The sequence below is a fragment of the Puntigrus tetrazona genome, chromosome 16 (genome assembly GCF_018831695.1).
Source record: "Puntigrus tetrazona isolate hp1 chromosome 16, ASM1883169v1, whole genome shotgun sequence".
In the NCBI taxonomy this organism is placed as follows: Eukaryota; Metazoa; Chordata; class Actinopteri; order Cypriniformes; family Cyprinidae; genus Puntigrus; species Puntigrus tetrazona.
In genome coordinates, this window is record NC_056714.1 from 15,897,696 (window position 1) to 15,923,196 (window position 25,501).

General features: G+C 37.8%; 4 protein-coding genes across 7 annotated transcripts; all 4 read left to right on the forward strand.

The window, feature by feature from the left end:
• Positions 1-1,170: 1,170 nt before the first annotated feature.
• Positions 1,171-11,040, forward strand: LOC122359969. The gene is made up of 10 exons (XM_043260231.1): positions 1,171-1,307; positions 2,364-3,036; positions 3,480-4,001; positions 4,175-7,626; positions 7,773-7,959; positions 8,095-8,253; positions 8,363-8,449; positions 8,539-8,728; positions 8,827-9,034; positions 9,397-11,040. The coding sequence occupies exons 2-10, from the start codon at positions 2,424-2,426 to the stop codon at positions 10,606-10,608; spliced, it is 6,630 nt and encodes a 2,209-aa protein (XP_043116166.1). The 5' UTR covers positions 1,171-1,307; positions 2,364-2,423; the 3' UTR covers positions 10,609-11,040.
• Positions 11,041-11,218: 178 nt separating this feature from the next.
• Positions 11,219-15,473, forward strand: LOC122359971 (zinc finger protein 85-like). Of its 2 annotated transcripts, none has more exons than XM_043260235.1 (5): positions 11,219-11,375; positions 12,138-12,316; positions 12,562-12,677; positions 13,785-13,928; positions 14,148-15,473. In XM_043260235.1, exons 2-5 carry the CDS (start codon positions 12,166-12,168, stop codon positions 14,928-14,930), a joined length of 1,194 nt encoding a protein of 397 aa, XP_043116170.1. In that variant the 5' UTR covers positions 11,219-11,375; positions 12,138-12,165; the 3' UTR covers positions 14,931-15,473. The 2 variants fall into 2 exon arrangements, with proteins under 2 accessions (XP_043116170.1, XP_043116172.1); XM_043260237.1 differs by having other exon boundaries at positions 11,234-11,375; positions 12,141-12,316.
• A 279-nt stretch (positions 15,474-15,752) lies between these two features.
• wu:fe05a04 (zinc finger and BTB domain-containing protein 41) lies at positions 15,753-21,807 on the forward strand. Of its 3 annotated transcripts, none has more exons than XM_043260234.1 (4): positions 15,753-16,247; positions 17,294-17,962; positions 18,562-19,538; positions 20,231-21,807. In XM_043260234.1, exons 2-4 carry the CDS (start codon positions 17,299-17,301, stop codon positions 21,530-21,532), a joined length of 2,943 nt encoding a protein of 980 aa, XP_043116169.1. In that variant the 5' UTR covers positions 15,753-16,247; positions 17,294-17,298; the 3' UTR covers positions 21,533-21,807. The 3 variants fall into 3 exon arrangements, with proteins under 3 accessions (XP_043116169.1, XP_043116168.1, XP_043116167.1); XM_043260233.1 differs by lacking the exon at positions 15,753-16,247 and adding an exon at positions 16,291-16,928 and having other exon boundaries at positions 20,231-21,806; XM_043260232.1 differs by lacking the exon at positions 15,753-16,247 and adding an exon at positions 16,292-16,909 and having other exon boundaries at positions 20,231-21,806.
• Positions 21,808-22,379: 572 nt separating this feature from the next.
• hcst (hematopoietic cell signal transducer) lies at positions 22,380-24,042 on the forward strand. Its single transcript, XM_043260238.1, has 5 exons — positions 22,380-22,516; positions 22,838-22,913; positions 23,248-23,268; positions 23,558-23,689; positions 23,774-24,042. The coding sequence occupies exons 2-5, from the start codon at positions 22,856-22,858 to the stop codon at positions 23,815-23,817; spliced, it is 255 nt and encodes an 84-aa protein (XP_043116173.1). The 5' UTR covers positions 22,380-22,516; positions 22,838-22,855; the 3' UTR covers positions 23,818-24,042.
• Positions 24,043-25,501: the final 1,459 nt, after the last annotated feature.

Sequence of the window (25,501 nt, forward strand, 5' to 3'; positions counted from 1 at the left end):
TCAAACGTTAGTGGCTCTCATCAGGCTTCACATCAGTTTAAGAGGGGTCTAAGCTTTTGAATGAAACATACAAAACAAGAAGTTTGATAAATGCTTATTTTTAGACAATTTTAGGCAAAACTCTACATTCATTCAACAATAAAAACAAGTGTGGACTGACTGATGTGCTAGGGCACTCATATTAGGGGGGCTAGCTAGGAAAAAAATGTTTAGGAGCAAAGAATGGTTTTGATTCAGTGGAAAAGGTGATGAGGGTGACAACATTACTTCTTTATATGACAGAAAATCATCTGACTCTAGTGATTCTGATTCAGATAATTTAGGTGAGGCACGTTATTTTTGAGATTACGAAATTCAGACAGACTGGGAGTGTTTTGAATGTGAGAGTAAGTTACTCTTTATTGAGAACTCACTGTGCATTGCTGCATTCATCAAGACGTCTGACAAAGGCTTAGCGCAGTAGAGTATATACTGCATGCAAATGCAGTACAGGAATCAGTCCAGTAACAGAATTTACCCAGCCTACCCAGCATACATACTTTTGACAATGATTTCATGCTGATCATGTGCAGCCTGGGGTGAAGGCTGTGCTGTACAAGGCTATCCTGGGGTTTATGTTGAGGTGCGCCGCTTCACTGACTAGACCAAAAACATCACAGCTAACAACTAACTGTTTGTTGGGCCTGGCTAACAGGGTCATTTTCATTTTTTTCCCTGAAATATCTGCAATTAAATTTAACTTGAAAAATGCATTTGTTTGTCTTTCTTATACTATAAAATGGAAAGTGTGATTTTAAGTTGTACAATTTTGAGTATGGTGCAAGCTTGGATGTGACAGATTTATTCATATTCATATTTTTTTATTTTGTCATTATTGTGTTTGGAGTTTAGACTGATGTGGGGGAAAAGTAATTTAAAGCAGTTAACAAGGCATATCATAAGGTTGTATAACGATAACTTAGTCAATTGACAGTTTAACAATAAAGACTTTATTTTGCTTAATTCATAAAATACCTCAGTGCTTTGCTCTATATTCACGAAATGTCTTGGATAAATATTAACGTACCTTTACATTTCAACCCACCAGTTTTTTTGAGGAGCGAACACGATGCGATCTACAAGGACTACAACCATTTCTGTGAACTACAACTCCCACATCTTTACTTTGTTCGTGACGTCACGCAACCTGCATCTCAGTGTTGTGATATGGCGATCTCGCATAAAGCCAATCAGAGAATGGCAAAATCAATGGTCTATCAAGAAAATGCAGAGAAGAAAAGATGACTTGGGGGTGAAAAAGAAAATCGGTGAGTTTGGTGCTTATATTACTTAAAGCATTGCTGTGGAGTCACACCTTTATGGCTATGCATACAACCGCGCAAAGACACGCGCCATATAAAAGGCAGTTTTGCACACAATGGGTCAGAACAGCAAATCCTCTTGTTAGCGAAACATGTAAGGATCTAACCCCTGCACGGGCGAGAGTTTACAGCCGTATTCTTCTAGTCGTGTTTATTTGATTTGTCTTTCCTTCGGTGCACAAATTATGTTATTGAACATGTGAAGTGGGCTGTGTCTCACAACCTAGTGAAGATGTACCTTCAGATTCAGCAGATTTATCATATCAATAACCACTTGAACAGCTTTCTTTATATTTTACTCCTCGCTAAGATGACTTACTATATTACATAAACGTTGTATTGCATAGGTTCCATTTACTGTTTATTTTTATCTAACAAATGTAATTATAAGATAGTTGCAGCTTCATTTATTATAATGCTGATAGTGCTGGTGTAATCCAACAGCACTTTTCATTGTTTGTGTCACTCCATGTATGTGCTCCAGACAAGCTGACAGCCTGTGCGTTAGTGGTGGGCATTGTCCACTGACTCTTCTGTAGGTTATACTGATCGAGTCTTTGAATCATTCTTTTAACCAGTTTGTTCATAACACTTATTTGTTTTTGTTTAGAGATGCAGTGATATCCTTTATAATGACAATCCAGTTTTAATTAGTTACCCTCATTTATTATCAATGAATCAACATGCGTTTAATACAATAAATATAATATAAAAATACAAACACAATATTGGAATACAATTATGCCTACATGATCCTTAAAAAACCTAGATATGACCAGGCTTTATAGGTTTACTTCCTCCACCATGCTTATTATGGATGACAATAAATGTAGATAACATGAAATGTAGCTAAAATGTCTGAAAGAGATTTTTACAACTGTAAATTTAGCCACTTCTGGTTACTTTAAAACTGCATGGTGCATTGTGACATTGGATGTTCATATATGTTTTTAGTGTGTTGCTCTTGTTTATGTTAATTAACTTGAATGCTTTGTATTTTAGGAGAATCTTAAAGACCTGAATTTAATTTAACATTGAGTTTCACATCAGAAGTTGAGCACCATGGAGCTGGCTAACGACCTACTCTGTGAACAATCTGCTCCTGAAACAAATCTGCACAACGAGCACCTTTCACTTTCAGATCACCTGTCTCCTTTGGAAGCACCATTAGATAGTATTGTACATGGAATAGAGGCTACAGGGGGTACAGAAAGAAACAGTGGCCTTGAGTTGAAGCTGGACCTATATGTCCCAGCACCACCAATAATAGAGCCTATAACCCCTGTAGAGGAAACAGTGGAGCATTGTGCACTTCCTGTAGTAACAGAAGAGGACAGCACACTACCTGAAGCTGCTAAAGCGGGAACAGATGAAACTGACAATGTTGAAGGCTTTCATTGTGAAAATCAGTCAAGCCTGGCTGAGTCAAATTTGGATACTGTGATAGAAGTGGAATGTGAGCATGCATCCAATGAAACAAGCTCATTAGACTTGATGACTGCAAGTTCTGTGCCTGTAGAGCCAGTAAGCTGTAAGGAAATGCCAAAACGCTGTGCTAATATTAAATCATCAACTGGAAATACAGTATATAACGCAGACAGAAAGAACATCCCTCCAAAGAAGGACAAATTTAACCCTTTGAAAATCGACATGGCCAAAGTAATACCTCTCACCTGTAAGTAATTTCACTCTGTGTGTAATTTGAATCTGAAAAATGTTATTTTACCAATATGACCTGACCCGATTAAGATAATAGTAGAATTTATAAAAAATGACACTGTTTAAAAGTTGACATCCCCTTGATTCTTAATACTGTGTTGTTATCTGAATGATGGTTGTTTGTGAGTCTCTTCCCTGAATAAAAGGGGGTGTAAATTTGTAAAAGGGGGTGTACATTTTTTTTTTACCTTAACTGAATTTACAAATGTTAAAGGTGGCATGAATTTGAACTTGATATTATTTTTAATAATATCATAATATTGATGCTAATTTTTGAACGCTTCATTTAATTTTTTTGAATAGATTAGTTTTTTATTGTCATTATCTTTTAATATCATAACAAATTCTGTGACTCACTTTTCTAATATGCATTGTTTTGTTTTTAATACCAACTTCTAGCGTCTCAGCTGTCACTACAGTGCCTAGAATGTCACATCATCTTCAGTGACTCCAAAAGCAAAGAACGGCACCTTAAAATGAGCCACCCTGCAGAGTATCAGCAATGCATTCTGGGAGATGCACTCTTTACTTGCTATGTTTGTGATCAGCATTTCAGCTCCTCCACAGAACTCATGTCCCATCAGCGCACACACACAGGTAATGAGCGGTTCAAGTGCCCGTTCTGCAATGAGGCTTTCTACCAATCCTGCGAGCTAACAAGTCACAAAAAAAAAATCCACTTCAGTAAACATGGATATACCTGCTCAGAGTGTGGCAAGCCTTTCAAAACTTTTACTTTGCTCAGATACCACCAACGGGTACATACAGCAGAAAAGCCTTTTGTCTGCATGCACAAACAATGTGGTAAAAAGTTTTCTGCATCCAAGTCTCTTCAGCACCACTTAGAAAAACATCAGAAAGAAGATAACCAAGATGGCCAGACAAATGCTTCAACCACCACAAAGAAAAAAAGAGATAAAGGTAAATACTTTAAAACTACAAAAAACACTATATATGTGACAAAAACAGAGAATTAATCAAAGGTGATAACCAATAAGTAACCAATAAATTCTGTATTCTTACATCATACTGGGCTTTCAGTGTAAATATTATGCTATGCTGACCATTACATATATTTTTTACTTATTCTGCAGGAAAAAATGAGCGGAAATTCCCATGCTCGCAGTGTGCTGCAGTCTTCAAGACTTCTAAAGCACAACTTCTTCACATCAAAAATAAACACTCTCAAGAGTCGCAATGTAGCACTGTGTTGGTGCCACAACTAAAGCCACCTGGTCTTGCGCTGACACAGACTGCAAATGGACAACCACAGACTCTTATTATGGAAACTGTCAGACCAGCATCTCAGCAAATTGAAAACCTGGATCCGGAGCAAATTAAAAGACTAATTGAAAAACTTGGAAATGTACAGAAAGTGAATCAGTTGGTAATATTACCTCTGCAGCCACAAAGCTTTGGGTCACCCCATTCACAGCCAATAATGCAACCATTACATGTTAATTTTACTGAGTCAACCGTTGAGCCAACACAGAGTGAGAAATCTGACTCAAAAACAGAGCAAATTATACTTCAATTGTCAGCAGAAACTGGACATTTACGACAAAAGGAAAGTGTTCTGTCACAAGAAGAAAAAATTATTTCAACAGAAAACTCAGAGAGCCAAGTAACAGCTGTTGAACTGACACAAACAGAGGTCCAAATGCAAATGGATGAAATTCATCTTGAACTTATACCAATACAGACTGAAACTTCAGTTTTGCTGGATCAAACATCTTTACAGCTTGAAGCAGCACAGAATGATTCTGTTAACGAGATTGCACAAATAGCCGGGGAACTTATTCCAGTCACACAAGGCATTGCACCTTTGGAAACTAATAAAAAACCACCTTTAATTCCTCAACTTGAAATTGCAAATTCTAACCATGTAGAGGAGGACAACGTGCCAGTTGACACAGTAGCATTAGAGGAAATGGTTACCAATGTAGAGACGCCCTGTTCTACAAAAATGCTATATTCAGCAGAATTGAAAGTGGAGTCATTGGTGGTAAGAGACCAATGTGATATAGACAAATTAAGTGAACCTCAAGAACTTCAGGAGATCCAAGCTCAAGTCGAGTCAGAGAAGGAACCATCCATACTAGTGGAACCACAATCTCAGCCTGATCCTCTCAGCACTGTGCAGAATGACACTGTAATTGACCTTCAGCAAAACTCTGTGCTAACACCAGACCAGACTACAGCAATTTTACAGGATTGCCCTTTTGTTCAGAAGAAACTTCCAACCAAGAAAAAAAGATCTAAGAAACAATTGGTTGAGAAAATAGAGACTAAAAAGACAAGTGAAGAATGTGGTGGTAAGGTAGCGAAAACCAAGAAAGTTAATTCTTCAAAAAGTACATCAAAAGTAATTACTAAAAAAAGAGAAAAGGCGAAGAACAAAAAGCTTGTTGTCAGATTTGGACCAGCTGAGAAGAAGAAAACCTCTACAACAAAGGTAATAAAAACATCAAAAACCAAACAAAACCAGAAAGAGCAAATTAGCGATCAAGACCAAGTTCCTATTTTGACTCAGCATGACAATAAATTGGATTTTAACCAAAAATTGCAAAAAGATAAAAAAGGAAAGGGGGTTGAAAGTCCTTTAGAAGCAGCAGTGAAGACAATGGGTCAAATGACTAATTCCTTAGACACGGTCTTGGTGGAAACAAAAGCAACGCAACAAGTGAAATCCCAGAAGAGAAAAATTAAGACTCAAAACAACCTGGAAAAGAAGTCAAACTCTATCCATAAAGCACATCAAATTGACACAGTAGTACCTGTACAAAACAGAAAGAAGCAAGGAAAAACATCTGAAGATGAATATCCCAAGAAGCCTAAGGTTAGGAAAACTCAAAATGATGGTTTAAAGAAAAACATACACAAATTACCAAAGCATAAAATAACACGGGCAAAATCTAGACCTAATGTTCCAGATCTGGCTCACGTAGAGAAACAAGCATTGCTATTATTAAAAGGTCACAAGCAGCCTCAGCTGAAGGTACACAAGTTGGATGCTACTGAACTCGAGAAGTCACCCCCAAGCAAGTGTGAAAACAAGGTGCTGAAAAAAACAAAAAATGCACAGAGCAAATCTTTGAATGCAGCACACCAAAAGAAAACAAAACCAGTAGGAAATAATTTCTTAAATTGTCAAGTAGAGCCCCTTTCATTTGAAATGCCTTCTGTTGAGAACAGCCCTGGTTCTGTGACTACAAAATCCAAAATTGTACGGAAACGCAAAGCTCCTACAAAGATAGACCAGGAAATTGCATTAAGCCCTCCATATTCTCAGCTTACTCTTGGGTGCCAGGACTGTGGAAAGACATTCTCAGAAGTGTCTGCTTTACAGGAACATATGGCATCCTGGCACTCAGCTGGAAAAGCAGCCTTTCCAGATGAGACAATTGATGTTACTAAAAAGCGAGTCATAAGACCTGGTCCTAATGAAAAATGCATTTCACCTAATGTCTTTGAAATTCATCTTGCAACAGATTGGGACATGGAGACTGAAGTGGGGGAGATTGTGGGAGAAAGACTATCATTCCCAGCGTTAAGTCCGTCTCCTTCTTTGACACTTGCTTCTGGTGTTGTTGAAGGAAAGGAACAAGAAGGAGAAAAAGATGTTGAAGAAATTGTTTCTGGACTTGAGCAGCCTCCTGAGCACAATCATTTACAAGTTTGCAAGAAACCTTCACAGGCCTCCACCACAGCCTTAAGCAAAAGTATCATGCCCCAGGAGCTCACAGAAAATACTAGTGAGAGTGTCTCAGAAAAAGAACAGTGCCATGAGGTCGGGTCCAACACAGAAACTACTTGCGCTGAACTTAAAGATGCAGCAGAGGAAGAAATTAAAGAAGAACTGCCTTTAGAGGTGAATGTAGTCATGGTTGGAGAAAAGAATGGAGATGACAACCCTAACATTCGAATAGGTAACATTTTAGGTGTCTCTCAAGATCATGAAAGTGAAATGAGCAATTTATGTTCTGAGCCTCAAGAATCTGCAAAAGATGCTGGTGTAGCATTGACTCATAATGTTCTTACTGAGACTGAGATAAAGCAAGAAGAAGAGGAGGTACTTGTTCGTAGAGTTGATGATCATAAAAGAGTAATGGGAGAAAATTCCGAGACAAAAGGTAAGAAAGGAGTTGGAAAAAGCCAGGGCAAGAAACCACTTGGAAGAAGAACTAGCCCAGAAAACAGAAGTAAAAAGGACATGGATGGAAATAAGGATCCACAAGAATGTCAAGTTCTCTATCATTTGTGTGTACTTGATACTCCGGAGGGAAAGAACCAAGAAAAGGACATGAATGAAGTTAATGTCTCTGAAACTTGTCAACCTTTGTCTTCTGAGGAGGCTCCTGAGGAACAGGTTGTTTTTGAGTTGGACTCTGTTACCACAAGTGTAATGGATATTGTAAACTCTGAAGACAGTTCATTTGAAGAATCTAGAGAGCTGGTTCGAGATGGGAGCTCTCCCGGAATCATACTGGAAAAATACTTGACCGCTCGTGAGAGAAATATGGAAAACACTCAGAGACGGACGAGGGTAAGTGACTTTGCATCCTTTTTAGACTTTTCAGATATTGTCCTTTAACATTGACTTTTAAATCCTTTTAGAGAATATTGAGTACTGATTGTGTCATGTACAGTATGTGTATTATGTATCAGAATTACATAAAGTTCTCATTCCAGGCAAACACATCAGCTGAAGTGAAAATAGAAGAACGTTCTTCAAATCTGGCTTCCCACAGTCTGATTTCTTCTGAGAGTGGTTTGATACGTGGAGGGCAAATGTTTTTTGTCAAAGCTGAAGACCACTTGACTACAAATGAGATGTTTCAGGCACTTCAGCCTGTCCATCATCGTATTGCGTGTCAAGGTCAGTTTTAACTAAATTCTTTAACTGAATAAATATAACTTTCTGTTCTAATACAGTATCCTGACAAAGATTATCTGCAATATCTGGCAAAACCTAAAATTGTGTAAAGAATAAATTTTTCTCTTTCTCTTTCAGATAAGAGCAGAGATGCCACATCTTCCGACTCTCATGTAGTACCCTTGCAGTCCTATAGCAAGCAATGTATATTTTATCCTGTTAAGGAGGAAGAGAGGGAGCATTTAGTGGAGCCTCCTCAAGCGAATCGGATGTGCTTGAATTCTGGGGAGCTTTCAGGTAAGAGAAGTCATTGCATTGTTAATTGTTGAATACATTTATGTGGGGTTTTTTGTATGTCATCTTTAATCTGTCCCTTTATTCATCTTTCCAACTCTAACATCTGTAGTTTCATCTGGAATTGAAGAATGTGATGAAGTCAGGGTGGGTTCAGTACAAATGGATGTTCAGCATCTATACACAACATCTGAAGAGGGTAAATAAAATTATTGGAAGCTGAATGCTTTAATGTGTCCTGTCTGACTTGTGTGCTTAGTTTGAGAATGTGTTTTATTGTTTTTGTAGGTGATGGAAATTCTGAACAGCAGAGAACTCAAGGCTTTTTAGAATTCCTCTCTGAGAATTCAGACACGGATGAGGCTGATAATGTCCACTCTGAACCAGAAGCTGAAACCATTGTGATGTCCTGTTACCATGGAATACAGAGTACAGTACATCAAAATGTCAGAGAGAGATGTGATCCAAGTGGGAGAATGTGAGTATTATTGGCATAACATAAAATAATAGAAGTGCCAAATTACTGTGACTCAGCAGTTTTTAACTGCTGTTTTTTCTCTTTTCTCTGTTTTTTAGAAATGAGGCTGCCTTTCTAACAAGGCACACAGAACCAGACAGACAGCTCAACTGGAAGCCCATTGACTACTTTAATCAGTACTTTAGTTTGGAGACATGGAATGAAATTGCTGTTTGCACAAGGGAAACATCAAAACTGACAAACCTTGTTACAGTAAAAGAGGTTGCACAGTATGTGGGAATCCACATTGCTATGGGAACTCTAAAGGTTAGTTACATGACAACATTTTAAAAAATGGGTCATTCCTAAAAGATGGACCTTAATATTTTAGTCATGGAAAAATTATTTTAAATCATCAGATGAGAAACAATTCCAAACCAGTTTAATAAATAACATGAATTTGTTTGACTTTATATTGTTTTCAATGTTTTTATCACTATTATGTACATTTGTTGAGCACCCTGCCTCTACACCACTTCTGTACAGTCATTAGTCATTTACAGTAATCATTGTTTAAAATACAGAATTTATTGATTTTAGTCTATTTTAAAATGATATTGGCCCCATCTTATTGTTGCACTTTTTAAAAAAAACTCTCTCCATCTCTCTGTCTGTTTTTTACCACAAAGTTTCCAAGCACAAAGCTCTACTGGGAAGACTGCACACGAGTACCTCTGATCTCTGATGCCATGTCGGCTTCAAGGTTCTGTGAGCTCACTCGTAAAGTGCAGCTGGCCAGTTCTGGTGGAGCTTCTGGTCAGCACTCTGAAGAAAGGAACATAAAACAGCCAGGAGATACTAATGAAGCTGGACATAACTCCAAAAACTTAAAGACAGATCCTTTGTGGAAGGTAATGTCATTGATTAGAAGAGTTCAAGATGGTTGTCGGGGACTGAAGCGACATGGAAACTATGGGGTAGACCAGTACCCCCTTCCTTTTCAAAGACACCCAACCCATTCTTTACTTCACACAGTTGTCATAAATGGTGGAGGGTTGGTTGTGGACTTCAACTTGAGTGTAGATGACACCAATAGAGAAGATGTAGTTGAGAAAATGGTGTCTAGAAGTAAGGAGAGAAATGAAGGTATGGTGTTTCTTTGCAAACCAGAGCTTTCTACACCTTCTATGCTAGAGCATCTTTTAGATGCAGGTGTGCAAAGCGCTGGCAAGGTCGGTGGAGCAAGAGGGCAAATAGGTGATGAGTTTGTGAGCTCGGATGGAAAACTCAAGCTTTTCAGGTGTCATCATGGCTTTATCCTTTCGGCAGTGTTAAAGGAAAAACCACGCTCAACATCTCTTGTCAGCGGCTTCGAGAGAGCGATTAAAGTGGCAAATCTCAACCGTGACTTGAGAAGTCTTTACCGCACTCCCTGCACAAACTCGGCAGTCAGCGCTTGGCCGCAGTCAGTTCTCTGGGACTTGATCGATCTGGTTTTGGTAAATGCATGGATACAGTATAAGCAAGATTACAGTCATATTACAGATCTATTATCACTTATGTCATTTCGTTTGGAGGTGGCCAAAGCATTGATTCTCTCCAGTGGTGTTGAAGCACAGGACTCATCACCTCCCTGCCCTCCTGCTCCAAAACTACACGGTCCAGATACAAACTCAAGATCTTCTCAGGTTCTTGAGACCCCTTTGCCTGAGGAGCATACTCGGTTTGATGGCTTTGGGCACTGGCCCGAGCAGCTAGCAGAGGGCGAGGAAGCCAGGAGGTGTCGTTACGGAGGCTGTGAGAGAACATCACGTGTGCGGTGTCTCAAATGCTGTGTGTTCCTGTGCATTTCTCGAAACCACAACTGCTTCCTAAAGTTTCACAGTCAGGGGTCTTCATGAAGCTTACAGACTGTGCACATTTTACCTTAAACTTTTGTTCTTTTAATAATATAAGATGGTTAAACAGTAGGTAATTGCTCCTCATGACTCAAAGCAAATCCTGAGCCATCCATATTTATTATTGTCCAGGTTTTGTAGTTGTGCAATAGTTGACACAATTAAGCCGATGTGCATATATAATGAATGTTATAGTGTGATTTGTTATATTTTGTTTTATGTTGCTGCTGAAATTGTACACAAACATATTGCATTTTAAACCTAGAACATGTCCCATGCATTGTTTGCTTTCTGTTTCCTAAAAGGAAAAAGGCAATTTTAGAAAGTGATGTTTTCTTTTAATAATTCCTGACTATATTGATTCCTGCTTTTTGTGTATTTTAAGGGCATCTTCAGTCTATTTGTATGAAATAAAAGCCTTTCCGTTTTGTAGTATGAGCTCAGTCTTGTGATAAACACTTTTATGCATTTATACCTAACTTGTACAATTATAGTATACTGCGCGTACGCAGTTATTTTATACGTGGTCTACATAATTAACAATGTTAAATCATTTTAGAAGGAATTTACATGACAAACAGGCCATGTAGATACCTGTTCTGCTTTCCTACGAGCACAATGGAAAGTACAGCAGACGCTTTGGCACGTGATGCAGGTTTTTTCAGTCTTAACAGCGGGTCACTGACTACACGTTTGCGCCCCCTTTATTTTCATATGAATTTCTGGCTTATGCCTTTTCCCTCCGGACAAAAAAGGTTATTCTCTTTCAGGTAAGATTTCTGGAAATTATTTTTTAGGAACGAAGTTGAACGTACTTAAAAATAGAAATATTTCCCTCTTTTGGTCTTTGTTTGGAGAGCTTTTGAGCAGCGAACTTGGTCGTTAGTCTGCACCAAGTTTAACCTCGATCCCAGCAGCTGGCTAACGTTATAGCAGTTTAACAAAAATTAACATACGGTTCCCAGTTTATTTATTTTTTCCCACTACGATTTTGATGCAAGGTAGTGGGACTAATTTAAATATATTAAGGCATTAGCTAGTTCGCTCTATAGAATTTGTTTGGTTTGCACAAGCTTAAGGCCCCTGTAGGCCTCGTTAGCCGGTAGCATGTAGCTTAGCTTAGCATAGCTTAGTTAAAGCGAACAAACGGTAGGCGGCTCTAAAACGCGCGATTGGAAACGTTTGGTCTCCTAACTCAGTTTTCTAAAATGAAACCATATTTTTATATTACGAACAAATATTTAAGTCGACGGCGATGTTAAGTTTTCAATGTGTGAAACAAAGGTAACGTTAGGTAAATGAATGTTACTTGAAGCACGTAAGCTCGTTGTGTGTTTTAATGGCTCAGGTGACTTTTCTTATTCAGCGGTGTCAAAACTTCTGCCTGAAAACTCGTACAAACGCTTCAGTTGCGTTCATTATTTGAGAGGCGCTTTTTAAATGTGTGACGGGTTTTGTGATACGTGCCCACTCAACACGTCTATACTCTTTATTTGTATACATGGATTAACTGACTATATTTTCATTTACAGCAGGCGATTGAATTCTTAATCCCTCATAATGGACTCAAACATACTGAACATAGAGGAGATAGTATTGGGCGGAGGAGGAGAGGCTGCTGCCCCTGCTGAACTGCCTTCTGAGAAGACAGAGGATGATACCTACACCACCTCAATTCAGCAACATGCACCACCTCCTGTCATTCAGTCATGTGAGTATGAAGGAAATAACTCATTTAGCGCTGGAATGAATATGGATAGACCTCCAGGTTTAAATGTATGTTTCTAATGGGCACCTGTTGCTCTAGTGTTGTTTTCAGATGTCCATGCATTATTTTCTTTTTGAACAAGCTGGGATGGAAAAGAATATTACTTTTAATACTTAAATATTAAATATTTTAATAAAGTATGTGTGTTTTAAACTTTTTTAAATTTGTTGCCCTCTCTCTGTATTCAGACCAGCATGAAAGCCTGCAGTGTTTCCAGTGTTTTATTACTTTCTGCAACTCGAAAGCCAAGGAAAGGCATATGAAGAAGAGTCATCGGGAAGAGTATAAACAGCAGCTTCAACAGGTGAGCTGAAGCATTACTTTGATAGTACCATAACACACATCTCTAATTATGATCAGATTTCTTGAGAATAATAATATTATTACTACTAGATATTATTAAGTGTAGTACTATTCCTGTTTCACATATTATTGTCTACTTACAATTTTTGCTTCTGCTTTTTGGATTCCTCATTTCTAAGTAGCTTTGGATTAAAACCTCTGAAATTACTAAATGTAATTGCTTTAAAACAAAATTAATATACTCAAATATTCAACTTCTGTGTGAGTCTCCAAAGTGCTTTCTCAGTTTAGTTTGCTATTATCATCAATCTACTCAATCAACTGTTCAACTTCTGCATCAGACTCCAGAATGGTTTAGTTTACTAGTATCAGTTCTAATAATTGAGTGAGGATGTTAATTTGTGTCTGTTTTTAAAGCATTCTTCTAATGCTACCGATACATTTAGTTGAGCTTTATGTTCTGCTAACTTTTTTTGCTACAAAATTAGAAATTGTTTAACTCGTATACCCAATACCTGATTTTCTGTTAAAATTATTCATTTGGTTTTAGTACATTTGTTAACATTATGGTAAATTATATTGTTTTTACATCAGCTGTTGTGGTGTCAGCTTTATTTGACACACTTGGCAAACTGAAAGCTGTGAAATTGCCACCAGGTGGAAGAGATGTTTTGTTTTTTCTCTCTCTCTCTCTCTCTCTCTCAGAGGAAGGAGCTTTATTTTTAACATGATAGATGCAAAAACTTATTGTTAGAACTGGTATAGCATGAATTATGCCACCATATAGCTCTTATAACTAATGCAATGCAGCAATAAATATATACAATATATATCGCACACAAACACATTTTTGTATAAGTTGTTTATCGGGTTGTTTATGGTTTTTCAAACTATATTTCTATCCCCTTAGCCCTTCATATTTTTTAATTGAATATATTTATTTAAAAAAAAAAAAAAAAAAAAGTAAAAAATACTTTACAGTACAGAACAGGGATTTTGCAAGAAACAAGTCATTAATTCAAACATGAAATAATTTGTATTTGATTTGTTGGTTAGTTTGGTTTGCTTTTAATGTATTTTCACTAACCTGTTGTCTTTGCGTCAACAGTGCGATACTCTGTTCACGTGCTACGTGTGCGATCGAACCTTCCCCTCCTCTGAGGAACTGACACAACATCAGTCGACCCACAACAAGGAGGACAAGCCCTTCAAATGTGCGCATTGTCAAGAATGCTTCCGCACATTCTCAGAGGTGAGAGGCGTTTTAAATTAATTTAAACAGAAAATGCCTAATTAGAAAAGTAGTATTTCCCAAAAATAAGCAATATTCAGTTGCTAAAAATGTTATGCCATTGGCATTGTTATGGTAGTGTTTGAGAGAATAACTGTACTTGGCCAATCTATACATGCCATGATTGTAAATGTAAGCCTGTGTTTAATATTTCAACATGCACCGCTTTCTTTCCACAAGTTAACAACGCATCGGCGGCAAGTCTGTCCAGAACGTCAGTTTGTTTGCAAAGAATGCAACGAGATGTTTCGAAGCTCTGGACTTTTGCGTAACCATCGTTTGACCCAGCACCCTGTGCCCATGGACGGCGAAGAGGCAGAGGATTCTACTAAGACCTACCGATGTGGCAAATGTGGTAGGGGATTTGAAGAAGAGGCAGAGCTCTTGCAGCATCAGGAGAACCACGCAGGTGACCGGCACTGCAACGGTAGTGCCGCCGTCAAACGCCGAGGGAGGCCACCCAAAACCGAGCCTGGTGAAAAGAAAGCGAAGCAAAAGAAGAAGGAGGAAGAGGCAGAAGGGCCTGAGGAAACCAACCATTCAGAAGACACTTCTGCAAAACCAGCCACGGCTGAAGTGAAGACTGCAGCAAGACGAGGACGCCCAGCCAAATCTACCCAGGAGCCCAAGGCTGAAGATGAGAAGGCAGAAAATGACGACAAGAAACCCGTTCCTCAGCCAACTCTGCAGATCCCTTGCACTGAATGCGACCTCACTTTCCCCAGCCTGACGCAGCTTCGAGCACATAAGAAAGAGAAGCACACGCAGCGCAAGCCTCACGCCTGTGGAGAATGTGAGGAGAGTTTTAACCGACCCGAGCAGCTGGAGGCCCACATGGCGAGGGTGCATAGTGCCGGCCGGCACACTTGCCCCACATGCGGGAAGAGCTTTGGTAGAGAGAGTAACCTGAAGGCTCATCAGCAGAGCCACGTAAAAGAAGAGAAGCCAGTCGGAAAGAGATAATTCTGTTGGGGAGAATTTTGAGGGCGTATGTTAACAGAAGACGAATTAAAATTTTAAAAGGTTTGTGTATAGAAATGTAGGTGGGGACAGGGTTGACTTTAGATTTTAACTTGTAACATAGCAGGGGATCCTTAAGCTGCGTGACCCCCGAGATCAACACTATGTGAACATGTTATTTGAAAACTGGAAACCCAAAGGGTAGTGAGTTTACGGTTAACCAATGGTGACCATGTTTGGGTGCCTCATTGTATCTTGACATCTGTACATAGCTCTGGCATGGAAAGTAACAGGATTCATACCATGACTGATTTCTCATTTGTAGGGTAACCATGTTGTAACTAATACCATCAAGAAAAACCCACAGGAAAAGCCTTATTATATTGTCCTAAGGCTTGACATTGTTGTTTTCTTTCTTTTTTTGGAAAATTTTAAAGTCTTTTCTATGAATCTAATATGTTATTGTTTTTACATTATTTTTAAAAGTGTACAATGGTGAGTGGAAAGATTTACTAAACGATTGTTTTCTGCCGAGATCGGACTAAATTTGATTTCAGATGTTATCATTTTTTTACCGGTATGACTTGACTTTTGACTTGAACTTAAATGTTACCCACAACTAAGACAGTTCTCTGATTGAAGTAAATGTCTGAATAATTAATTGAAAATGTTTTAAAATGTTTTCCGATTTATTTATTTTTATGTGTTGATATTCGGATTCATGGTGTATCCATAAAGAATTTCCATGATGATGAATTAATGAGATCAGCAAGGAGGTACTTAATACTTAATAATATTATTATTTTAAGACCAACTTTTGCTACCACAAATTAAAGTGTCTTATTTTTTGCCATACATTATTTCGGAATTAAGATAACGTTTCATTTCTGCCTAATTGCAAAGCATTTATTGAAAAATCCTTTAAAATTATATTTACATAATTGCTCTTAACAAAGATCAGCCTGAACATCTCACAAGTTTAACAATGTCTATTAGCTCCATCAACTTTTGTTTTTAACTACCTTTTCAGTTAGCCTTTGTTTAGATCGTTCCACTCTAAGTATGCTGAGCTAAGTAGTTAAGGGAAGCTTGTTTAATGAACTAGAACATGATTTCAGGACAGTGCGATCACAGACATGCATTAGCAAGCGGGAAAGGGTTTTCCGTGACACCGGAAAGGCTGGCATCTTCTTCCTGTGATCAAAACCAATACATATAAAGGAAGGATAACAAAAAATAACAATACATAAAAAGGAATCCCATATCTAAAACCACGAAGATGTAAACACGTATAAACATGCAGCGGATATTTTACTACAGGTAAAACATAGCATCAGCTAATAAATTAACAGCTTGATCTGTGTGGTTTTTCATACAGTTACAAAGAATTGTGCGAGTCAATATATATCATATTATAACGTGTTTCGTTTGCTGTCGTCACATTTTAAATGCAATTTATATTTTAACGTATAACTTAAACCACGCCCCTTATTCCCTGCACTACTAAGTGCATCCGTTGCACTTTGTTTTTGTGTTCAGCTTAATGTGGACAAGTGCATTTATTTAATCATGTTTGCGCTTTAACGGCCCGAAAAGCAACACAATTAAGTGCAAACTAACAGTTTAGACAAACGCGTCGTCCCTTCTGATTGGTATCTCTAGGGCGCGCTCACGCTCCCCTCCTGCAGGCGGCGCTCTCTACATTCTAGTCAGGCATTTTATACCGGAAAGTATCGGATGAACGGTGGCTCACCTTGTTTCTTCTGTATGCTCATGCAACTTGATTTGAGCTTTATTATAGCCAGTCGTGACAAAACAGTTTTAGCCCTGGCGGCATTTACCATCAAGCAGTATACAGTAACGTAGTGGTTTATTATCACAACACAATGTCGTTGAGCAGTTAATAAACCCGGCATAATCAGAGATTGATTTTTGCATTGCTGAACAGAAGGTGCTTGCATATGCTCGTCGGAGACTTCTAGGTAACGTAATATGAACGAAGTAAGCTTGCTTCTGTATTCACCGCGGTGATTGAATTAACAGAGCGATCATATTCAAAACGTTACTGTGTCTTTAAACCAAGCAGCTCATTTTAGACGTTGTAGACATTATCGTTATGTTTGCTTAATTTCTCTGCAAACAGGAAAGACCTCTTTAGGTATAATACGATATTATAAACTATGTTACATGTACATTTATGCATGCGTGAAGTGTTCAGTTAAAATTATGCTTGTAAATGATAGAAAAACACACACGCGCTATGTTTATGTATGTGGTAGTTGTGGCTCTTTATTAATGAAAAAGTGTACAAATCAGAGTATTTGCCTTCGTGACTTGACAGTTTTTTTTTTTTATTTCTCTCCAAGGCACAATGTCAGAGTTCACCCTCGATATTCAGTTGACAGAGTTGGGTTTTTCAAACTGGAATTTCCCTCTATGTGAGCCCCAGAGTGTTAAAGACAACTTTTTGCCAACCCAGAATGGCACTGAAAAGCCAACGCCAGAGACTGAAACATCCACAGAAAGTCACGAAGATCACTGCGTTGTTGCGAGCTCGTCGTCCGACAGAAGCTTTCTACAGGACCATCAATATTACACTCCCTTTAAAGATGACTCGTCGAGTAAAAGAGAAACGGCTCCAAGCAATTCCACAATCAGTTTCACAGAGAAGAAGGATAAAGTCATTTGCAATTCGTGGAAAAGAAGAAGAAAGAGAAGAGAAGGAACAGAACAGAGAAATGAGGATGATGATGATCACAATGAAGAGCAAAACGGAAAAGAGGGAACTAAAAACAATTACAAGGAACAGACATATTTAGAAGTGAGCCAGGAAGCCACTGCTATCACAGTAGATGATGCTATGTCTGGTGAAGAAAGGACAGATGAGGATGCAGAATTTGTTTTAACCGATGAAGATGATGATGATGAAGATGATGATGATGATATTGAGGAAGAAGAGATAGAAGAAGAGGAGGAAGATTATGTTGTGGAGGACAAGGTGATGGAGGAAGATGATGATGATGTTTCTTTGTCAGGTACTATTATCATTTTCCAAACAATGGTTTGTGATTTTTAGTTTATACACTACTCTGTAGATTATTATTTAAGAATAATAGTTTTGTTCTGCTGAGCCAGTTTGTTATTGAAGCTTTTTATCATTAACAATATTTATTTATATATGCAAATTTTTCTTTAAGTACCTTTGTCACTGTTAATGATAATATAAATTAATGTTTAAATACACTAAAAATTGCTAATTAAAATGTATTTTTTAGCACTTACTAGCTAATGTATGTAACCGCATAATAACACACAGTTTTTGGGTTTTTCACTTGTTAAAAAACGTTTGTCTGCAGAAATATGTGCCAATTCTTTTGTAACATATTCATTTACAATAAACTACTTGTTTTAAATTATTCAGAAAAGATGCAACTCTGCAATACTTTTACTTTTATAATTCGTTTTTTTTGCTGAAAAGTGCTATAAGCCTATATGCATAAGCCTATGCAAAACAAACTGATTTGCTGGTTATTTCCAGCCCGTTCTAATGGATGATCCCCACAGCCTGACAGAACAAACAATTTCCTGTTACAGCAGCTACTGATACAGTTTTTTTTTTCTCCTTTAATTTCAGAGACAAACGGATCTGGAGAGAATGAAGAGAATCGCTGCCATGTTTGTGATCTCACCTTCTCCTCTCTCTTCTTGCTCCGGGAGCATTTAAACATGCATACGGGTGTTCGCCCCTACCGCTGCGATGAATGCGGCAAGCAGTTCTGCCAGTTAGTCAATTACCGTACGCACCTCCGCTCCCACTCCCAAAAGGCCTCCATCCACTGTCGTGTTTGCTCAACCATCTTTGAGACCGAGGAACAGCTCCAGCAGCACTTGGACACCAACCATTTTGAGAAAGAGTTCTATCAGTGTGATTTTTGCAAACAGATTTTCACTGACATAGAAGCGTGCAAGGCTCACGTCGAAGCACACAGGCAACAGGCGAAGCGGCATTTGTGCCTGAAATGCGGCGCCAGTTTTTGCCTTCGCAACTCGCTGCTCCGACACCTGGAATGGCACAGCAGAGGCATCTTCTCCTGCTCGGACTGTGAGCGGACCTTCTCCAGCAAGGCTTCTTTGTTACGCCACAGTTTCTCTCACTTGGGCGTCTTACCGTATACGTGTCTAAAGTGCAAACGTCATTTCCGTTTGCCGTCTCTCTACCACAACCACGAGTGTAAGCCAGAGAACATCCAGTGCATGGCATGTTTGGTCTTCTTTCAGAGTCAGGGGGATTTTGATAAGCATAAGAAGGACACGGGATGCTGGGGTCATCAAGGAGCTTTGCCTTCCAAGACTGACGAGATCCGCTGCATGGAATGTGGACAAGTCTTTGCGAGCATTGAGGAATTAAAGAAGCACGGAAGCACTCACCAGAGGGTCTTAAAATGTGCAGAATGTGGGATGGGTTTCCGCTCGTCACTCATGCTTATGTCACACATGGGAGGGCATGCAGGACAGAGGCCATGTTTCTGTCAGGACTGTGGCCTGGGCTTCCCACATCAACAGGGTTATGACGGCCACCTGAAGACTTGTGGAGTGGTGACACCCCCAGTGGTATGCACTTTCAGTTTCTTTCGGTTTCTCTCGCTCGCTATTTATAAATCTAGAGGTACCAAAATGGCCCGTACTTAAAAGTAGGAGGTTTTTTACTGAAAAAAAAGTAAAACATATTAATAAATAACACGTAGAGAAAATTCACATTGATTGAATTTGACATAATAATAAAACTGTATATAAACTAATATTTATTTATTTATATTATATATTGTATTATTGTATTATTATATATTATATATTGTTTGAAACCTGTATGATTTTTTTTAAATTGCTGCTGGCCAAACAGTTACTGGTCCCCACTAAAAACTTGTGTAAATGATGATAAAATGTTTTTGGTTGAAATATCTATTTAAAATTAAACTAAATGACAGCATTTGGTAAAGGTTGGTTGTTAACAATTACACTATGATTAACAATTATTTATATTATTATTTTAGAAAGATGATTTTATTGTAAAATGTGGCAAATTGGATTGTAATTGAAAACTGTTGTTTTACATTTAATAGTTGGTGAATACACAACCTTTTCAAGATGTTTGTTTTTGCTTTAGTAAAATTTATTTGGCTTTAATAAAATGTAAAATATTTCTACTTTTTGTTAACAAATTAATAGAAAAAGTGTATATATTATATAAAGCTGTATAAATCTGTAAAAAAAAAATTTACTTAAAAATATAATTCTGTTTGCAGGCTGCTGTGAAGAAATCCAAACCAAAAGCAACTCCCTTTCCACAAATAATGAAACCAGTAACTTCTAACATAATCATCCAAACTGTTGCTCAGGCCTCATTCCCCAGTAGCTTGAAGGAAGTCCACATGGTTCCGTTCGGTGACAAGCATAAGTTTGCTGATGGTAGGTGGAAGTTTACTTTAAATAAAGAGCCTCCTCCAGGTATGCCTTTGGTCATGCTTCTGCCAGTTCCCACTACACCGTACTCGACTACCTCAGTTCCTACCAAGAGCTCCCAAAACTTTTTACCATCCTCTCTGGTCATAGAAACGCCTTCACCTGCCCCACATATTGTTTCCATACCGGCGGTCTCGTCTGGCACTGTCTTTAGTAAAGAGGTGGAGAAAGACGCTGTAGAGCCCAGCAAAACCAACATTCCTTTAAACGCACTCATTCCTGTGCAAAGTCAGGATAGTGCCTCACAGAAGAGGTGGACTGTTTTAGAAGATCAGGGTTCTGTTCAACTGTTTGCCACAGAAAATGTAAAGGCAGGAGAACAGGCTGCAAGTGTGGCTGTAGCAAATCAGGGAACAGACGTTACTGCTCAAGTAGTGGAGAACAAGCAGGAAACTCAATCAGATTTGAAGCCTAATGCACTGGGCGATGAAAAAACAGTTCCTGGGAGTTCATCAGAAAATGCATCTCTCAAGACACCTTTATGTCTAGTAAACGTACAGGAGGAGAAAGATGGTGGTGAAAACCTCAAGAAAAGCTCTTCAAATTTGAAGGACCCCGACGACTCACCTGTAATGTCAGTAGTAGACGTTTTAAAGAGAAAACCAGAAAAGCAAATGCTGGATTCTCATAATCTGGTCTCGTGTTCTCCAGAAATGACATGCCACAAAAAGGCCAGTAAAGATAAGAGATTATGCAAAGAATTGGTGTCATCTGACAGGATGTGTGCAGAGTCTCAAATGGAATCTACCGTGACGTGGGACAAATCAGAAAACTGTCCATCGGGTCAAAACGAATCTGGTTTTGATGTAGAGGTTGAAATTAATGAAGATGCGGAATCGAGCAGCATGGAAGTGGAGATTGGGGATGAAGACAGCGGAGTGGATATGTTGGAAGGTGAGCTTCATGAATGTGTGACCTGTGGACAAGTCCTTCCTGAAAAGGATATGATCCAGCACTACATGAAGCATGCAGCCGACACCGACAGTCCTGAGCTCTCTACTGTTAGCCGTTCCTCTCACACTACAGAACAATCCTCTCCATGTAGTCCTTCAAGAAAAAGACTACGATCTGGCACAGAGTTGTGACATTTAGTTCAAGTATTTGGTTTTTTTATTACTATTGTTTTAAATTGATTTGCAGTTATTGATATAACACAGACTTAACTTCCATTCCGTTTACTTGTAAAACAGGGGTCACAGTCATTTTTGCCAAATTGAAATTTGGGAAAGATGGATGTTTGTTTAAACAAAGTGTGTTTTGAATGTGTTCCACTTTTGAATTTTTTTTTATCATTTTGTGTTTATGTTGTCTTCTAGATGCAATAAATGCAGATTGGAGAATGGGGAAAATTCTTTCTTTTTGCTTTATATATGTTCAAAATTTAGCCTTTAGTTTAAGATGATTGTGACTTTCAAAACAAGTATTCTAAGGTAATTAGTGTCACCACTACAGCAGTTGTCAGTGCACTTTCAATAAAATATAATTATATCCTACTTATATATATATATCAGTAGAATCAATAATGTATGAAAGTTCGAGCATTTCTGTATCTCAGATGTTGGATATAAATTGTTTACTCCATAAAGGTTTTTTTTTGTGTGGTCAGGAGGTGTTAAAAAGAACAGAAACAAGGGAAGGGGAAGGGAAGAGGCAAGCTAGCTACGATTACAGTTGTTTTTTTGTTTTTTACAGAAATGTTTCAGTAAATCTTTCAATTCTCTATTTGAGTGTATTCAAAATAATTAGGATTCTATGATGGCACAGATTCATGATGGCATGTTGTTTTGGTGATTGTTTTGAATTAATACAGTGCTGGTAAAATGGATTGTGAAATACAGATTTTCACACAAAAAAAAAAAAACCTCTTTATTGATGGATCGTTATTATTGAAAATATGGTGTGGAATTATGGTGCTGTATATGCTCGTTTTTTTTACCCTTAAAGGTCTTGTAAATATTCATTGGAAGCTCTGTCGACACACATGACTCAGAGGGAAACTAAAAAGTGGGCGGAAGCAGGTTAACTGATGAGGAACTTCATATGATGAATCGCTGCATAGCACTTCACTGGTAAGAAACTCTCCTCGTTTAATAATAATTGAATTAAAGAAATTATATATATATATATATATATATATATATATATATATATATATATATATATATATATATATATATATATATATATGCATGTGTGTGTGTGTGTATATATATACTTGTATTCCTTTTATTATACTCGCATTTTTCAACTTGCATGTCTTTTTAAGATTATCAATAAGGCTTATCGTGCTAAAGCTTGGTATAATAGCATAGATATAACTACGGTGAAGTGCTATTAATTTTGAAATATGTTGACATTTTTATTGATTGAATACAACTGCGTTTTGTTAGATGAAATAACACACAACGATGACACCGGAAACGACAAAGAGAGGCTTTCTGATATTTTTTTCCATCTATCTGTTAGGTAGGTGAGACAAACGTTTGGGTTTTTTTTTTTTTTCCATCTCTCTCTCTTTTTTTTTTTTTTTTCTTCACCCAGATCTGTGAGACCACCGTGCACTGCATGGTTTGCAGCAATATCCTGTTAGATGGGTGTGCTTTTCAGAGAAAGCAGATTAACCGTTGTAATTTTCCACATTATTTTGTGGTGGTTTAGGTGAAATGATGCATAATATTGATAACTGTTGTTAACTGGAATCGAGAATCACTGATTTAATAAGTATACACTGTCCACTAAAAAAACAAAACTTAATACGTTTCTTTTCTCTAACTCTTGTTTTTTTTCTTTGGGTGTCAAGCTACGGTCAGTGCATTTGAAGGTAAGAATGATTTTTGGTGAGCAAATGTATTATCTGCTGAAGAAACCCGGCTTAAACCAGCCTAACATGGATAGACATCTTAGCTGGTTTAAGATGAAAGTAACTGGTTTTAGCTGGCTGTATCAGCTACGAAAGAGGCCAAAACTCCTTTAAAACCAGTCCACCAGCAGGGAATGCAACTTTAAATCATTCATATAAGTCTCCTGCATGATAATTTGCACCTCTTTGCATTTCTTTACGTGATGTATTAAACAGGATGTATGCTTTAACCGCATATTCTGTCTCACAGAGAAAGCCTCATGTTATGGAGTCGGTTCTGGCACTATTGCAGGTGTTATATTCGCTGATGTTGCGGTGACGGTCCTCATTGTTACTACCACCTACTGGTATGCCAGCAAGCGTAGGCAAAAGAAAGAAAACGGTGAGAAATGTCAGAGACGGGTTTTCTTTAGCAATTCTGAAACCAATAGACATTTAACGTGTACGTGTCCATGTGTTTCTTTAGCTGACGAAGTCTACATGAATGTCAGAGCAAACTGCAAAACATGAAGATCTTTGGAAGAATGACATGATGAACCAAAAACTGACATTTCACACCAAAACACCTGTTACGATCATAGATGATGATTTATATTCTGAACATATTTCTAGCTTAGCCTGAGGATCTGCACATTTTAAACTATGTCAGAGTTGCTTTGTAAATAAGACGGAATTACAATATTTATATCATTACACTGAAAACAATGGGCCTAATTAAACTATTTCTAAATCAGAGTATACAAATACTGGAGCTCTGTTTAGCACATTATCAACAGAAATAAATGCTGTGGAAGAGAAACACTGACACCTAGGGGATACTATTTTCTTCAGCTAGAACTAAAGTGGCTAAACCCTCAACCTACTAGTACATCTAAAAAACAATTTATATCGAGAGAAACGTTTTTTTTTTTTTTTGTCACTTATTTCAAAAAGCAAAACCTACAAATATATTTTAGATTCATTAAATGTCAAGTAAAAAAATGTTTTAATGTTTTGAGCTTACAGCTCATAAAAGTCAAAATGCAGTAACTCAAAATATTAGAATATTTATATTTGAGTTTCATTAAATGATCATCCCTACAACATAAATTCCAGTTATCTCTTGTTCTTTGATGCTACAATAATGGGGAAGACTGCTGGTCCAGAAGGTCCAGAAGATGATCACTGATACGCTCCACAAAGAGGTTCCCGGGTCCTTACTGAAAGGAGTGACTGTTCACAGAGTGCTGTATCAAAGCATATTAAATGCAAAGTTTACTGGAAGGAAGAAATTGGGTAAAAGGTGTTCAAGCAACGGGGATGACCACAAGTTTGAGAATACTGCCAAGCAAAGCTGATTGAAACACTTGGGAGAGCTTCACAAGGAGCCAATTAAAGCTGAAGACTGGAGAGGCACAAAACCCAAGCTGCTTGACGTAGAGTGTGAGGTTTCTGAAGTCGCTTTGGGTTCAGGAGCTGTGACATCTGCTGGTGTTTGTCCATTGTGTTTTTTATCAAGTCAGAAGTCAACTCAGCCCTCTGTCAGGTGATTTTGAAGCACTTTATTCTTCCATCTGCTAAGAAAACTTTCTGAACAAGCTGATTTCCATTTCCAGCAGGACCTTAGCACCTACCCACAGTGACAAGACCACTTCCAAGTGGTTTGCTGACCATGATATTACTGTGCTTGATTGGTCCGCCAACATGTCTGGTCTGAACCACATGTGGAATCTATGGCATATTTTACAGTAATTGAGTGCAGAAATTAATATTCTTTGAGGAACTTTTCTGCTTTTAGAAATGTTAGAAATATTCTCATGTTTTGTATTACTGCATTTGGACTTTTATGAGCTCTAATCATAAAAATTAAAACAACAAAAAAAAACTTTTAAAATGTTTTACTTGACATTTAACAAATATAAAATATATTTTAGATTTCACTTTTTGAAATAAGCTTTTTCCACAATATTCAATTAATTAATTAGCTTAAACGCTTTCTCCACAATCAGTCTTCTATTTGGAGTGTAATCCCTTAATGTGTCTTTTCACAGTTAGCTTGTATTAATTTTATTATTGTGTAATTATATCATTAGTAAACTCCCTGTCAAACTTTACAGTCATCATTATCAAATGCTTTTGCATAATTTCTTGTCACACAATTTTTATTTGGAACAACTGAAATATTTTACATAAGAGGACATCCTTGGAAAAATGG